We start from the raw sequence: 15,666 nt of genomic DNA on the forward strand, positions 1-15,666 counted from the left end.
AATAGTGCAAATGAATAATATTCAGAAAATAAATCATTTGGAAAAATCCTTAACTGTTGTGGGACAATCGATGTTTACATGTAACCTCAAGGCAGGTTTTCGTTTTGAGAGAGAGGTCAGTCGTGTCTGTGGCGCCAAAGAGAGATGATCTCTCAGTATGAAGAGGTAGTCATCAAGGTCTGGCAAGAAGAGGAAGCCATTTTGAATGCGAGGACAATAAGATTAAGAACAAAGAAGATACCAGGAATCAACGAAAGAAGATCATAGAGCTTGATTAGTTTTTGTATACATAAAGTTAGATACATGTATAAAAATAGATTTTAAATTTAAATTAATTGGAATTATTGTAAATGCCTGTTTCTGAATGTCTAGCAACCACACCCCCTGAGATTAAGAGTCTTTTTGTATAATAAGATTATATTATCTATTTGATTTTAAAGTTCTTCATTAGAACCAAATTATCTTTTATATTTGAAAAAAATTATAAAAAGAATAAAAATTCTTTTTTATTTTATTTTTAATAAATAAAATTATTACAATATATATATATATATCAGATATGAGGCAGATAAACAGGCTAGAGATTAAGGCAATGGATTTGAATCTGGGCTTAGATTAGTCGGGCAATAAACATAATAGGCACAATTAATTAGTGGTTAGTGGACCCTTCCATGGCTTGGTTAAAAACATACATGATCCATTTACATGACACCTGTTAGTATGAAGTTACCTATAATAACCAAAGTGCTTGTTAAGGAATAAATAATAATTATTTATTTTCAGTGTCTGAACTAGTTATAAACTTTTTCATAAAATTTTACAATAACTTTAAATGCATAACTTTTATTTTTAATTAAATAATAACTTTAAAGTCTTAAAGTTAAGGTTCTAAATTTATAATTTTTTTTTGTGGATTTTTATCAGTTATAAAAGTTTTTTTTTATTATTATTTACCACAGTATAAAAATATATACAACAAGGAGATTTGCTGTAGGCGATATAATAACATGGTATGATACAGATATGTGGAAAATCTACCCATTGATAGAACTCCAATAACATTTCTAGAGGAGAAGATTTCGAGGCCATCTTCTTTTCAGACACCTAGGAGGATTATTGGGTAATGTAGGAGAAGCCAGGTTAGAAACAAGTGGGTTTGGAAGTTTATAATGGAAAGATTGGTATCTGGTTCTGGCCAAATAGGCAACATATGGAACATTGAGGTCCTAATAGATGACTTGATTTGTGACAAAGTAAGGAGCATTAAGGATTTTACAAAGGATTTTGGACTGCAAGGATTCGGGAGGAATTGGATGGTAGCTATAAAAGTTAGAATTATTTTGTTATGTTAACAATGTTATAATGATATTATAATAATATTGTTATGTTACACTTTTGAAAATTGTGTTTTTATTAGAACTTTTTTATTATTAAACCTCATTAAAAAGTGATTTGATTAATTTTTTATCGAAATCATTTTAAACATTTTTTTTTTTCGAAAAGAATAAAGACGACATTCAGCACCATTTTTATCTATATTAAATAATTTGAAAAAAATATTGTTATACATTGTCACAAAGTAAATATAATATATTTATTGTATTATTGTCATGTAAATGATCCATAAACAATCATACCTTCAATCATGTTCTCCATATTTCAGGACAACAAAGAATAATAAACGTTGAATCATCTCTATTTTTTCTAACTGAAGAAAATGGTTGGGGTGTGCGATCAGCAAAAAGAACATAATTAAACGAAAAATTATTTATTCTTGTTTTTTTTTTTTTTTCTAAAATAAAATTATTTCTAAGTTTAGTTCTTTATAATTTTTTTAATACAATTATATATAAGATCCAACTTACTTCAAGGAGGAAAGACATCAAACCAATAACTACGCATACTGATCTCATAAACTCTGTACATATACATTAGCTCAATCTATATCGCAAACTAAAATATATGTAAAGAGTTTGTGAGGTCAGTATGCATAGTTGTTGGTTTGATGTAATTTTTCCTTGAAGAAAGTTGGATCTTATATTGAATTGGATTTAAAAAATTATGATGAACTAAACTTACAAATAATTTTGTTTCAGAAAAAACAGATTTGATTTAACATTTTTTAATTTTTGACATCATGAAATATGGAAAACATTATTGAAGTTATGATTATTTATGAATAATTTGCAAGACAATAATATAAATTATATAAAAAATATATAATTGGTATTTAATTTATGACAATGTATCATAGTAATTTTTTTTTAAATTGTTTAATTTTGATGAAAATTGCACTGGATGCCAAAAGCTTCTTAATGTATCACTAAATAATTTAAAAAAAATGATATTGTATAAAATAAAAAATCTCAATTAATGGTAAAGATTAAAACAGCCTACTAATAAAATAATAATTTTATTTGCCATTTTATTACGACAGTAAATCTAAAAATAATTTTAAAATACTGACCAAAAGCTTTTGCGATAGCTATACTCTCCAGAATTCCAATGAGAGGTACGACTATCAGTGCAGATCCCATATCACGAACCATATCAAGGAATGTGAGAAATGTTCCATGTTCTTCGGTAGAGAATGGCGGAGGTTGAAATGGAGGCAGGCCTGGCGTCACAGTACCTAGTACACGGAACTAAGTATTAATACTAATCCTTATATCAATATTAAACAGATGGCTACAGGAGGCTGGGCTGTTAAGATAACTAAAAAGTTCGGATTAAAGAAAGATTGTGTAAAAAAATTCAACAATGTGAATGTACAGAACTATTTTTATTTATTTAATTTTATTGGAAATTTGACAGTTTGAAGTTTTAAAAAATTGATTTTTTTTTTTCGTCAGGTGTTATTGTGTCTTATAACATCACTGGTCAGTGGCCATATTTTGGGCAGCTATACTTTTGTTTTCTTTTACACCCTCACCCCCAGTAATGCTAGGTAATGATTTAATTGGTTAAAATTATAAGATTGTTCGTTTATACATGAAAAAAAGTATAAAAAAATACACTTCATAAATAAATAAAAAAATACACTTTATAAATAAATAAAAAAGTATTAAAAATACACTTTATAAATAAATAAAAAATGAGTCCACCAACAAAATTTGTACTACACATATTTCTACTATTAATTAAATTATTTTTATATTATGAACACTTCCGTAGGAATAAGAGTACCCAATACTGTAACTGCAAAAATTTCTACTTTCGATTTTCATGGTGATTATAATAACTTGCCTATAGATCAGGAAGTAAAAATGGTCTTATAAAGAAGCTATATTAAAAATTTTTTTTAATCGAGTACCTTCTCAATTGATTGGTTTTTAAAAATGATTAAAAATGATGTCATCCCAATAGACAAGAAATTAGGACAGAATGCCAAAATATGTATTGGTGATTATTTAAGGCATATGCATTTAGTTTTTGACAAATTGCCCCACGTATCATGAGAACCGAATTCGAAACATGCCGAAGCTAAGCAATATTAGCCTAAATCAGTTGTATGAATTTCTGTCTGTACCCTCAGGATTGGACCTTAATCTGTTTTTTATATATGTAATGCAAAACTTTTTGCTTAGAGCTGGACACCTATCACCCCAGTAGGAGGTATAGTTTTTGTTTTGTTTTTGATATTATTAAATATGAAGTGACATTTTTGTTTTACTGTTTTATTCTTATGAATGTGGATAACCCAGCTTGGGTATATTGTTTGTTATTAGTTTATATAAACAATCTGTAACTCATCATTTTTGTAAAATTACTACAATTGATTATCTATTTCAGGTATTTCACAGGCTAACTATATTTGTATGGGGGTTGCCCCATAAAAAATAAATAAATTATTATTTAAGACATACTGTTTTCAATTTTTTTTAACATGAGTTTTTACATTTTTAAATCAGTTTATAGGTATAAGAAAGTGTTTCCTTGTAAAAGTGATATATTCTTATTCTATATTTCTAACTTTAGCAGGAATAATAAAAAAAAAAAAGTTTAATAATTCTGGAGTAGGATAAAGTCTGGTATATGAATTTTTGTTTGTTTCATTCAAGTTAATATGAATCAATGATTTTGTTGTGTTATTTTTATATCTGATAAAAAATTTGTCGTCAGATGTTATTTTTTATAAAAAAAAGAAGAACCTATTAATAGTGAAGTTTTTATATACAGAAGAAAAATATAAAATAAAATTACATCACAATACAAGTATCATATCTATAAACAAGCAGTTCCTATTTTACAACAACCCGGTTTAAGTTGTTTTGGAGTTATGTGTTAAATAATTTATACCAGGACACACTTTATGTCAAAACGAATCAAAGTAACGTCACTAAAAAAAAATATTTTTTTATCAAACAAATCTGTTAAAAATTCAACTTAAATGGAACAATCAGTTTTTAAAAAAAAGAGACAACTAAAAAAGAAATGTATAAAAAGTCCAAAACAGACATGAATTAATATTCCTAATACATGTTTAAAAAAAATAATTGTTTGGAGAATTCCAAAAATTAATGAGAAAAAATTAACTAGGAAGCAAAAATAAATAATAAGAATGAGATGACACAATGATTAAAAAGATAAATGAATGAAATAAGTACATGAAAAATAATAGTAAAGTTTAAAATGCAACAAAAACAAAATTTCATACCAGTAAGTAGAAAAGGCTTTATATCGTGAACCGAGAGGGTGTAAGCCAAAGCAGTCCCGATAATGACGACAACCGCATTTCTTGCCAATCCGAGCAGCCAAACTGTTTTCTTCAGGACTAATTTGGTCGGAGTTTCACCCTTCCATTTTTCGCTTACCTGCTTCATTTTCTGAAATAAAAAAAAAACATTGATATACAAAAATTTTTTTAATAAAATTAAGACCTAATAAAAAAAATTATATGGGCCCTTCTTCCAAAACATACAAATGTAAGTCCCAATGAGATCATAAGCATCTTTGTTAAATCGCCAATACTTCAATTGCATCCACTGGCCAATAGATAACCTCAGCTTGTTGTTCAAGGTTGTTTTCAGGTTTCCAGGTTTTCAGGTTTCAGGTTGTTTGTTGTTGTTAACCTCAGCTTGTTTTCATCTCAGTATCAATTGGTCTATATAGATTTAAACATAACATATCAATATCTCACCTGTCCCACAGCTCAAGTTGCTGACTTTGATGGCAGAAAAATTCTCTTCTTTTTCTATTTATAACCTAATTTTTTTTCCCGATAGGTGCTGGAAGGTTTTAATTATTTGTTTTAAGGATAGACTGTGCTATAAGTCTTATAGAAAAATGTAATGATCCATTGTTTACCTATTCCCTAGATACATTCCTCTCACACTTTTTTAAATTCGGTACCAAACGTTGGAAATCTTTATTTCATTATCATTCATGGCAGGCAACACTGTAGTAGATTACTGCCAAAACAAGACTAATCCATTTCACAGAACTTTTAGCTCTTGTGAGGGATTTTATATAAGTAAAAACAGTGAGTATCATTTTACCTACTATCTCCCTCACACAGTATTTCCAAAAGGTGGGTTTGATTCACGTTATATAACAGTTAATTTATGTGTTCATAAGGGTGTTCATAATGATCCACTTTAAAGTAATCCCTAAAACCTATTTCCCTCACATCCATCTCCCTCAAACCTCAACAATGAGGGAGATAGAATTTGGGTGAGGGAAGTAGGAACAAAGGGGATTTTAATGACCCCTCCCCCCATTTGCAAATAAAAAGATCAATGTGTACATATAAGTGCTTGTATATACGTACGTATGTAGGGGCATATCCAGCGGGGGCAGCTAACCCCCTAGAAAAAAATTATTAATTTAATAAATATTAAATTTTTTTAAAGTAAATAATTATAACTAGTAAATCACTGATATAATTATATGTATGTATATTTTAATATTGTCATACAAAAAAAAAAAATAACATTTAACATTTGTTGAATTTTGAGTATCTTCTATTTCCCTCATTTGTACTCTATTTCCCTCATCTCAATGATGTCAATCATGAACTTATGGTTTATTTAAAAATTAATTCCATAAACGTTTGTTTTCAAACACCAACAGTAAGCCTACCTTGGAGCAGTTCATGGAAAACAATAATTGGAAACGCAATTCTTTTTTTGCAGAGAAATCTGAACCATGGGATTTTTGAGAAATGGGAGAATGGTCCATATACTCTAGTTAACTTTAATGAAAAAGAAATTAATGAAAATAAAACTTGATGAAATCAAGGATTAATATTTTTAGGAGATATAAAAGAATGATTTAATTGGCCATATAAACCAAATAGACTCACCTTACCAAAAACTAAAACTATGATAGTAGAAACTCCAAGAACTGTGTCCCAAAGCCTTAACTCTAGACCATTAGTAAACAAATTGATCCATGAGTCAAGAAATGCCCTCGCTTCTCCAGGAAGACCAAGGAGTCCTTTGATCTGCGAAGAAGCTATAGTCACAGCAGCAGCAGAAGTGAAACCGACCGTGACAGGCATTGAGATAAATTCAACGAGAAAACCTGGAAATTTAATGAGGTATAACTACAAATTCACTAAACAATTTAAATCAACAAATCAACTTCAAAAATGGCCACTAATTATGACTCTAAATAGAACAGAGTTAAGATAATATGAACAGCACCACTGTTGATCACTCAACTCCATCATTCCATTTCTTACTAATATATAATGATTCATACTTATGTATAACACATGAACAAGTATTTTATAATATTTCAATAAAGAGATCAATATAATTCTTGAGAAATGATAGAATATAAATAGTGCCATTTCAGCGTGGAGGAGCCTCTAACCACTTGGTCCACTCAGTCTCTGTCAATCTTCATCTGAGCTAGCATTTTTCCTCTTTCCAGACTTAGTCTATAAGCGTTTGTAACAGTCAGCGAGCACGGAGTACCGTTATATCCCGCCAGGGGCCAGCACTACAAGCGTCTAAGAAGCTGTATAATTGTATATAAGTTGATTATTATAAAAATACGATCTGTTGTATAAAATGTATATATGTTAATATGTAATATGTAAGAATGTTAATTATAAAATAAAAAGAGATCGAGCAATAAGATTCTACGGAACGATCTCAAGTAGAGTGATAACCGATCACATGAGGCCTTCAATTGTCACCGGGATTGATCCATCAGATCAAGCCTTCTCCGGGTCTAATCATAGCACCGATGGCTTACACTCTACTCGAGATAGAGAAGTTTATTGCTAATCTATCCTCATAAAAGTTTGTTTTTGTTATGCTCACCTTAGACTTCATCTCGGCAACCAAGATTGTAACCTACTTCCTAACGGTTACACTGGTCCATCCGCTTCATCTCGGCAACCAGTGTAATTTCCTGTCTCTCCCCAGCTCTAGTCCGTCCCCTTCATCTCCCAACTAGAGCAGTACCTAGCCTAATCAGCTTACTGGTCCATCCGCATCATCTCCGCAACTAGTAAGCTGGCTCCTATCATGACAGTTCTAGTCCGTCCGCTTCATCTCGGCAACTAGTAAGCTGGCTCCTATCATGACAGTTCTAGTCCGTCCGCTTCATCTCGGCAACTAGAACTGTTACTCTGCCTAAGACTCTCTCACCTAGAACTCCTCTACCTAGTCAGTGTCCAGGGCTCATCCCCTGGCACGGGCCTTCCTTTCTAACTATAAATGAATACGCCTTGGTCATGGGCCTTCTGTAAAGAGATATCAGGCTGGAGAAATCGCCTAAGATCAGACAACCCCGACACGTTCATTTAGCTTCTTCTAGGCCTGCATCATGGTCTTCTACCAATCAGCCTCTCCTCCATACATTCTTCTCTTATTTGTTCATTCCTTATTCTGTCCCTCCTAGATTTGCCCAATATTCTTCGCAAAAATTGCATTTCAGCAGCCATAATCCTGCTCGAAAGCTTGTCTTGGGTAACTGAACTTCCATTGCCATATAATAGTGTAGGAAGGTATATTGCTTTAAAGATATGGAACTTGATGTCCTTACCTACCTCCCTCTTTCCCACAATAGTATTGCATATCTGGTAGTAAATACTATTTGCTTTATTTATCCTATTGGACACTTCTTGGTCCCTATTACCAGATTTATTGAAAATTGTTCTAAGATAGGTATAGAAGTTCACATTTTCCAATACTTCATCATTGCACACTATTCTTACATTGCCCACGTCCACTTCATCTCTGGCAACAATCATAACCTTGTTCTTGTGGCTGTTAATACTTTTTCCTTTGCAAGCGAGTTCTTGTTACCATTCTGTAATGGCCTATTGCAATTTTTCCTCTGAGTCTGTCACCAGTGTGATATCGTCTGCATATAGAAACGCCTATACTTGTACCGTCCTCATGTTCTACATACCAACTACAGTCCAAACAGTTCTTATGTATATTTTGTGGATTTCATCCATAAAGACAATAAACAATAATGGACTAAGCTATCTCCTTCTTTCACATCTCTTTCCAAAGAAAATGGCTTTGACTCTCAGCCATTGATACGTACTATTCCTTTAGGGCTTTGATAAGATGATTTAATTGCTTCTAGGAGGTTTGCAGGAATTCTTTTGATTCTAAGTGCCCTGCAGATTTCATTTTTAAATAATTAATAGTAAAAAATAAACAAAATTATAAGTTATTCATATCAATCTTTGTAACTAAAATAAAAAATTATATTTCAAAAAAACTTGCCTATTCTTCCCTTTATTCTCAGTCCGCTAGTGTTCCTCAAGGTAGTACCTCGGTCCCATCCTCTACACTGTCTATACAGCTGACATCCCAACCAATCCTAACACTACCCTCACTACTTATGCTGATGATACATGAGTGCTCACTGTTAATAATAACCCTTTGATTGCATCCCAAACTCTCCAATCCCATATCACATCCTTCAAAGAATGGTGTCATAATTGGAGGATTAAAATAAATCCCAACAAATTCCATCAAATCACCTTTACCCTTCGTCGTAAACCTACTGACTGCCCTTTAGTCTCTTTTAATAATGTTGATCTTACCCCTGTCAAACAGATCCGCTATCTTGGACTACATCTGGACAAACGACTAACCTGGAAATAAAATCATACATAAAGACCTTAATGTTCCATACGTAACCGATCTAACCCAAACCAGATATCACTCCTTCCATTACACACTCCCTAACCACCCAAACCCACTAGTTTCTAACCTTGCTTCCTCTTCCATTCCTGAGAATCCTCTGAGGCGCCTGAAAAGAAGATGGCCATGAGACCTGTTAATGTAAAATGTCATTAGAGTGCAACCAATAGGTAGTTTCTCTACACGCCTGTAACACTCCAATTTAACTGAGATAAAATTTACTATATGTACAGTTGTAAATAAATTAAAAAAAAAAAAAAAAACCTGCACTGACACAACCCATGAAGGGTAAGAGGTTCAGAAGTTTGTAATGAAAAATTGTTTTTTGAACAACGGTTGTGCAAGGAAGTGATTTGTTCATGATCACGCTCAACATTCAGGTTATGTCTCTGGTTAAGGGTACCCATTTTATGGAAGTATGTCCCTGGAAGATTCTCAAAACCCACGGGGTTGACTTATGGCTAAATTGACAGAATAAATAATTATCTGCAACAGATAGATTGAAACCCAGGTCCAAGGAGAGTATTATATTACCTTGTAATATAATTAAGAGTACAAAATAAATAAAATTTTTAGTTATTCCTATAAAATGAAATGGAATGATCTTCAGTGGCTATCTTAACAAATTATTGAATATTCACAGATGCTTTTAAATTATTTTTAATAATGTTACTTACCTAACCTAAGGACGCCGAGAGAAAATATAATGATTCCTGTAAGAAATGTGAGGAGGATGGCAAAATCTGGACCGTGAGCCTGTACGTGCTCCTGAGTCATTAGGGCCATAATGGCAGTTGGTCCGATGGTAATATCCTTACAGGAGCCCAAAAAGAAGTAGGCAAAGCAGCCCATGAAACCTGAGTAGAGGCCATACTGAAAAGAAATTAGATCTTCAACACACATATTCATAGTACAGAGTCAATTCAAAGATTTTTCAACATTTTGTAGCAACCATAAGAAAATGTTAAAAATGACACACAAAACCAGTTTCAATACAATTCAGTTCATTCAACACAAACAGTACTATAATTATCTTCTTATATTAATTATAAAGCATTTGACCGCAATATTAACAAAAATTTTAAATGAAAAAGTACAACAGTAGGAAGTTCTAAAAAATTTAAAAAGAAAAACTATTGTAAGTATTCACAATCTTATTAATTTCGGTAATCTGAACTGGTGTAAAAAAAAGTACTTTGTTTTTAGAAAACTTAGCAGGTAATAAAATTTTAGTTTTCAAATAAAAGTAAACATGTGTAAAGGACATTTCCAACTTCTTAGTTCTATATTATTCATGTAAAAAAAACAAATTTAATGTTCGTTGGAGTAGTGGTACTATACATCGGGAATAATAAATTAAATAAAAATTTTTGTTTTAATAAGATACCTCACAAGACAATGAAGCTGTTCTATTGTTATTGCACCTGAGTGTATACACATATTTTTTTATTTAAAAAAAATTGACATGTGTGCATTTATCTCTATATGCATTCAATTAAAAGTAAACCCTCTTCATACGACAGTGATAACAAAATCACTTTATCAATAATCAATAAATCAAGATTGCATTTCTCCCTTACACAAACAGCTCAACAAGGAAATATCCTTGGAGTGTTTTTGATTATACAACCACAGTCTTGATAAGATTAATAAGATGAAAAGTAAATGGATTAACAGACAATATTGTAGACAAGTGTTTGTCATTCGTGTCAAGAATAACGATATATAAAACTGAACATTTAGCTACAAAACATCTCCAATAATCAATATCTATTAAATGTTTCTGTCTGTGTTCAAAAATAAAAATAAATATTTTATTAAACTTAAATAATTTAAAGAAATATTCTTGATAGGAAAAATATTTTTGGAAGATCGTTGATTGACAGTATGTAGTATTATAAAAGGAAGATATTATGAACCTACATTTTGCTCCACATTGCAGTGCTCCATTAGGTTCATTATTTACTGTATTTTTTTTATTTATTAATATTTCCGTTTTTATTATTTGTCTAATACATTTTTTAATTCTTGTTTACTTATATTTTTCACTGTACATCTTAATTTTATTTTATTTTATTTGCTTTGATCATTTTTATATAAAGTTTCACATAATCATATCTAGCCACACCTTAGTTAACTTTTATTTCAAATAATATGTTCTCTTACATTGTTACATTATTTTAGTTGTTTGTATCTTTTTTAGCCCTGATGAAGCCCTGCAAAGTGGGACGAAATGGTGGCTCATAATAAATAGTTTTATTACTATTTGAGTTCTTTCGACCGTACCCGAACCATCTTCCTTTTATAAAAAATTTTTTTATTGTTTTTCAGAATTATTTCACACCATTGTAGTATTTATATCCATATTCAATAAACAGATTTGATAAAAAGCACTAACCTTGTTCTTTGGTTGAGTAGTTAAATGTCATAATCACAACAGATGCACAATGTATGATGTTAAATAATATATTAGAGTTTTTAAGTTTAAAGTTTGTAATATGTTGCTGATTTGGCCAGAATCAGATACCAATCCTTCCATGATAAACTCCCTAACATTCAAACCCACTTGTTTCTAGCCTGGCTTCTACTTCATTATCTCATTATCCTCCTAGGACTCGAGATCTTCTCTAGAAATGTTATTAGAGTTCTATTGATGGATGGATTATACATATGTCTGAATCATGCCATTGTATAAATCACATCACATTTACTGATTATATAAATTTTTAATGCAGTTGTAAATATCAATAATAAATTAAAATTTTAAAAAAGTTTGTAATAGTGATAACATTTATTCATGGACCGCCCGTAGCTCAGTGGTTAAGACACAGTCTTACCAATTTGATGTCTATTGGCGGTGCCGGTTCAAATCCAGCCTGGGACGTTGACTTTTTTCATTGAGTGGCGGTCCCACAAAATGAAGAACTTTGACTCCCAACCATGGTTAGGCAGTATAGGACTCTAATGGGAGTCTTGGCCAAAAAAAACAAAACATTTATTCATTATTTATTTTTAGTAGAGATGAATTTTACAATTAGATAACTACAAATTTTACTAATTATAGTTTTGTACAGAAAAGTTCCATTAGATTAGCTCTACTAGACTGTTAACTATTGTAGAGGTTTCACAGGTCTATCATTATCAAAAATAGATAAGTTGATTATCAGGCGAAAGTTACATTCTAAAACTAAGCAAGTTCATATATCTCAAAAAGTTAAGATCTAGTTATTAAGTTGTAGGTTTTTGGTAAGAAACTCAATTTAACATTATTATTTAGTAATCACCTCATCAAGGGCTACCACTATCTATGAGCAAGCTTGCTAACTAAACCGGAACATAAGAGACCAAAATCTAGAAAGTGAGAAAACAGAAGAGCCGAGTTCAGGAATGGACTCTTTGAATTAAAAAGAGTTTCGTCATGAGTGAAGAAGTTCATACCAGTACCAAGAAACCAAGTAAGATTTCCAATACTCAGCTCACAGAGAACTTTAATCATCATGTATATCAGTTCTACCTACCAGTTCACCCTCGACAATAAATAGTGTATTCTTATCAACAAAAAATTAAGTCAAAGTTCTACAAGGTAACTTAGTAACCTGTTTGGTATAAACCTTATATTCACATGTTTTTTTGTTTTTTTCAATATTATCAAGAATTAAAGACTTTATTTTTATTTATAATACTTAATTTATTTTATCAAATTAATGAAACTGCCCACATCACTTATTTTACCAGCAATAGCACTTTATTAATATTTATTTTTTAATTTATAGCAATTTATTTTTCTATTACTATGAGCTTCAAACCCAATAATAACTAACTGCGACCTCTAGAGGAAGAAGTTTTAGGATCAAGATGTTTATTCTGCCACCATTAATTTCCAAAGTTAGATAAAAGAAAATTTGAATAATAAATCAAACCATCAATTCCAAAGCATCTTACTTAAATATTTTATCTAAAGTAAAATTATGAGTAAAACTTGAAGTTCAATACATTTATTATCTGTTCTTACATTTAAGAACCCAATAATTGCTTTCATTGGTAAGTTTTCAAAAAACTTTTTTGCTTTTAAAACCCACTTACCAACATAAAAAGTATGCATCAAATTTCAATGTTCATCTCAACTTTACTTAAGAAAAGATTATAGTGAGGTTTTTAAATAATCAATATATGACCATTGACTAATATAGATAAATTCTATATAATAATTTTGGTTTAAACCCAATTCGAGCTGGGAGTTATAGATGAAAACAGTTAGTACAAGAGCCGGGAAGAAAAAAAGGCAGTTATCTCGCCCCAATTTTTTATTACTTTAATGAAAACTATGTATAAGTACTAGTCAAAACTGATGAGTCTGCCAAATATAGGTAGGGGGAATAAAAAATGGCGGCTGTTTCAAAACCTTAAAAAAACATTAATTTTTCATTTGGATCTCTATATCTTAAAAACTACCAACAACACTAGAAAATCTAAAGAATTTAAAGAAGAGTAAATTTGCTGAAATATAAACCCTAAAAGAGCTAATTACGTCCAATAGTACTCAAGTTATAGCTTTTTAAAAAGCAAAATTTCTTAAATATCTACTGAAATATTAGTAGTTAATTAATTTATTTTGAGAAATCTATATCTCAGGAACTATGTGAGGTACAGATGTCTATTAGCACTCAAATTAAAGCTAGTTTAATGGACTATAAAGAAGTTCATGACCTTTATCTTCATAGGAAAAGTGTTTTTCATGATATTTGCTAAAATAAATTGATTTATAGTTATTCGGATAATAAGTTTGATTTATGAAAAACTTTATTTCAGAAACCATTGGACGTACAGATATCTGCCAGCACTCAAATTAAAGCTAGTTAAATTTACTATAAAATAGTTAATAATGTTTATCTTTGTAGGAGTAGTAGTTTTTATGATATTTGACAAAATAAACTCACAAAATTTCTAGTTATCCGTATAAAATGTTGGATTTTTCGAAAAATATATCTCTTATATTTATAATATAAGAGGCACATATGTCTGCCAGCACTCAAAATAAAGGAAATTTAACTTACTATAAAGTAGTTTATGATACTTATCTTCGTAGGGGTAGTAGTCTTTATGTTATTCACATATGAATATAAATTTGGCAAATGAGAATTTGTCCGAGCAACTATAAATCAATTTATTTTAGCAAATTTCATGTAAACTATTATTCCTACGAATATAAACGTCATAAATTACTTTATAGCTCATTAAACTAGCTTTAATTTGAGTTCTAATAGACATCTGTAGGTCAAATGGTTTTTGAGATATAAATTTTTCAAAATAAATTCACTAACTACTGACCTTTCAGTACGTCCAATACTATATTTTTATGAAATGTTGCTTTTTAAAAAGCTATAGCTCGAAAACTATTTAATGTAAATAACTCAATTAGGGCTCTTATTTTAGAAAATATATTCTTCTTTAAATGACGTTCTCTTAGGTTTTCTCGTTTTGTTCCTACTTTTTAAGATATAGAGCTCAGAATGAAAAATTAGTTTTTTTTTATCGCTTTGAAACAGCCGCTATTTTTTATTCTCCCTACCTATACTTGGCATACTCATCAATTTCGACTATTAATTACACAGTTTTCATTAAAGTAATCAAAAATTGGGGTGAGATAACTGCCTTTTTTCTCCTCTTGGGCTCTTGTACTAAGTTTGTTCCTTGAACTTGCAGAGATGAAATTATACCTAAGATTATTTGTGAATCATTTCTTGCATACTTTAATAAATATTTACATACCTGGGGCTGGAGGCCTGCCACTACAGCGTAGGCAATACCCTGCGGGATTGCTGTGAGACCCACAGTAAGACCTGCAATGACGTCCTTCACAAGCTTCTCCCAGGAGTACTTTGGCAGCCATTCCACAATCGGTAGCCTTAAAAATCATTGACATTATAATTTATTTAGTCATTGACATAAATATAATTTACTCAAGCTATTTATTATAATTTTTTTAATTAAATGGCATTTTTAAATTAAAATCACTGTTTTTTGTTTTCGTCTTTCTAATCATGTCCCCACCACTATCACTTAAGTTAATTTTAAAATCAATTATTTCTACATATTTTCTTTTTTTTTAAAGATTACCAGATATATAAGTTATTTTCCAATATTAACCAGCCTCTGCCACCTATATTATGCTATTGTTTTCTAATTTTTTTGCTTTATAATATCAATGTTAGTTCTATTGATGTTTTTCATTAATATTTATAAATAATCTATAAACAATTATATTTATATAATCATCAATACTTCATTCATTTTCTTTTAATTAGGATATACTTTAAGATTTATGATTTGTTACAGGATTTTTTTTTTTTTTATTACCTTTTTTGTTGGTTTATTTATTTTCTATATTTGATGTTTCTGATGTTTGTTTAAACTAGTAAATATGTATATAAATTGTAATTGTACCTTTTTATTTATTATTTTTAGTTCAATTGTATTTAATTCGTTTTCACATTTTTTTTTTTTTTTTTTTTTTTATTGTTGTTTATTTTTATCTTTAACAATTCAT

The 15,666-nt window shown here is 30.2% G+C and overlaps 1 protein-coding gene across 1 annotated transcript in view; it reads right to left on the reverse strand.

Annotated features, from left to right (window-relative positions):
* LOC106682541 (sodium-independent sulfate anion transporter) overlaps window positions 1-15,666 on the reverse strand; it is a gene marked incomplete in the record, with an annotated part of 93,397 nt that overhangs the window by 18,167 nt on the left and 59,564 nt on the right. Inside the window, 5 exon segments of the mRNA XM_067046029.1 lie at window positions 2,468-2,632; window positions 4,658-4,826; window positions 6,305-6,525; window positions 9,797-9,992; window positions 14,889-15,024. Of these exon segments, the coding sequence (XP_066902130.1) occupies window positions 2,468-2,632; window positions 4,658-4,826; window positions 6,305-6,525; window positions 9,797-9,992; window positions 14,889-15,024 (887 nt within the window).

The sequence above is a fragment of the Halyomorpha halys genome, unplaced genomic scaffold, assembly GCF_000696795.3.
Source record: "Halyomorpha halys isolate HHAL.00 unplaced genomic scaffold, Hhal_1.1 Scaffold24.1, whole genome shotgun sequence".
NCBI lineage: Eukaryota > Metazoa > Arthropoda > Insecta > Hemiptera > Pentatomidae > Halyomorpha > Halyomorpha halys.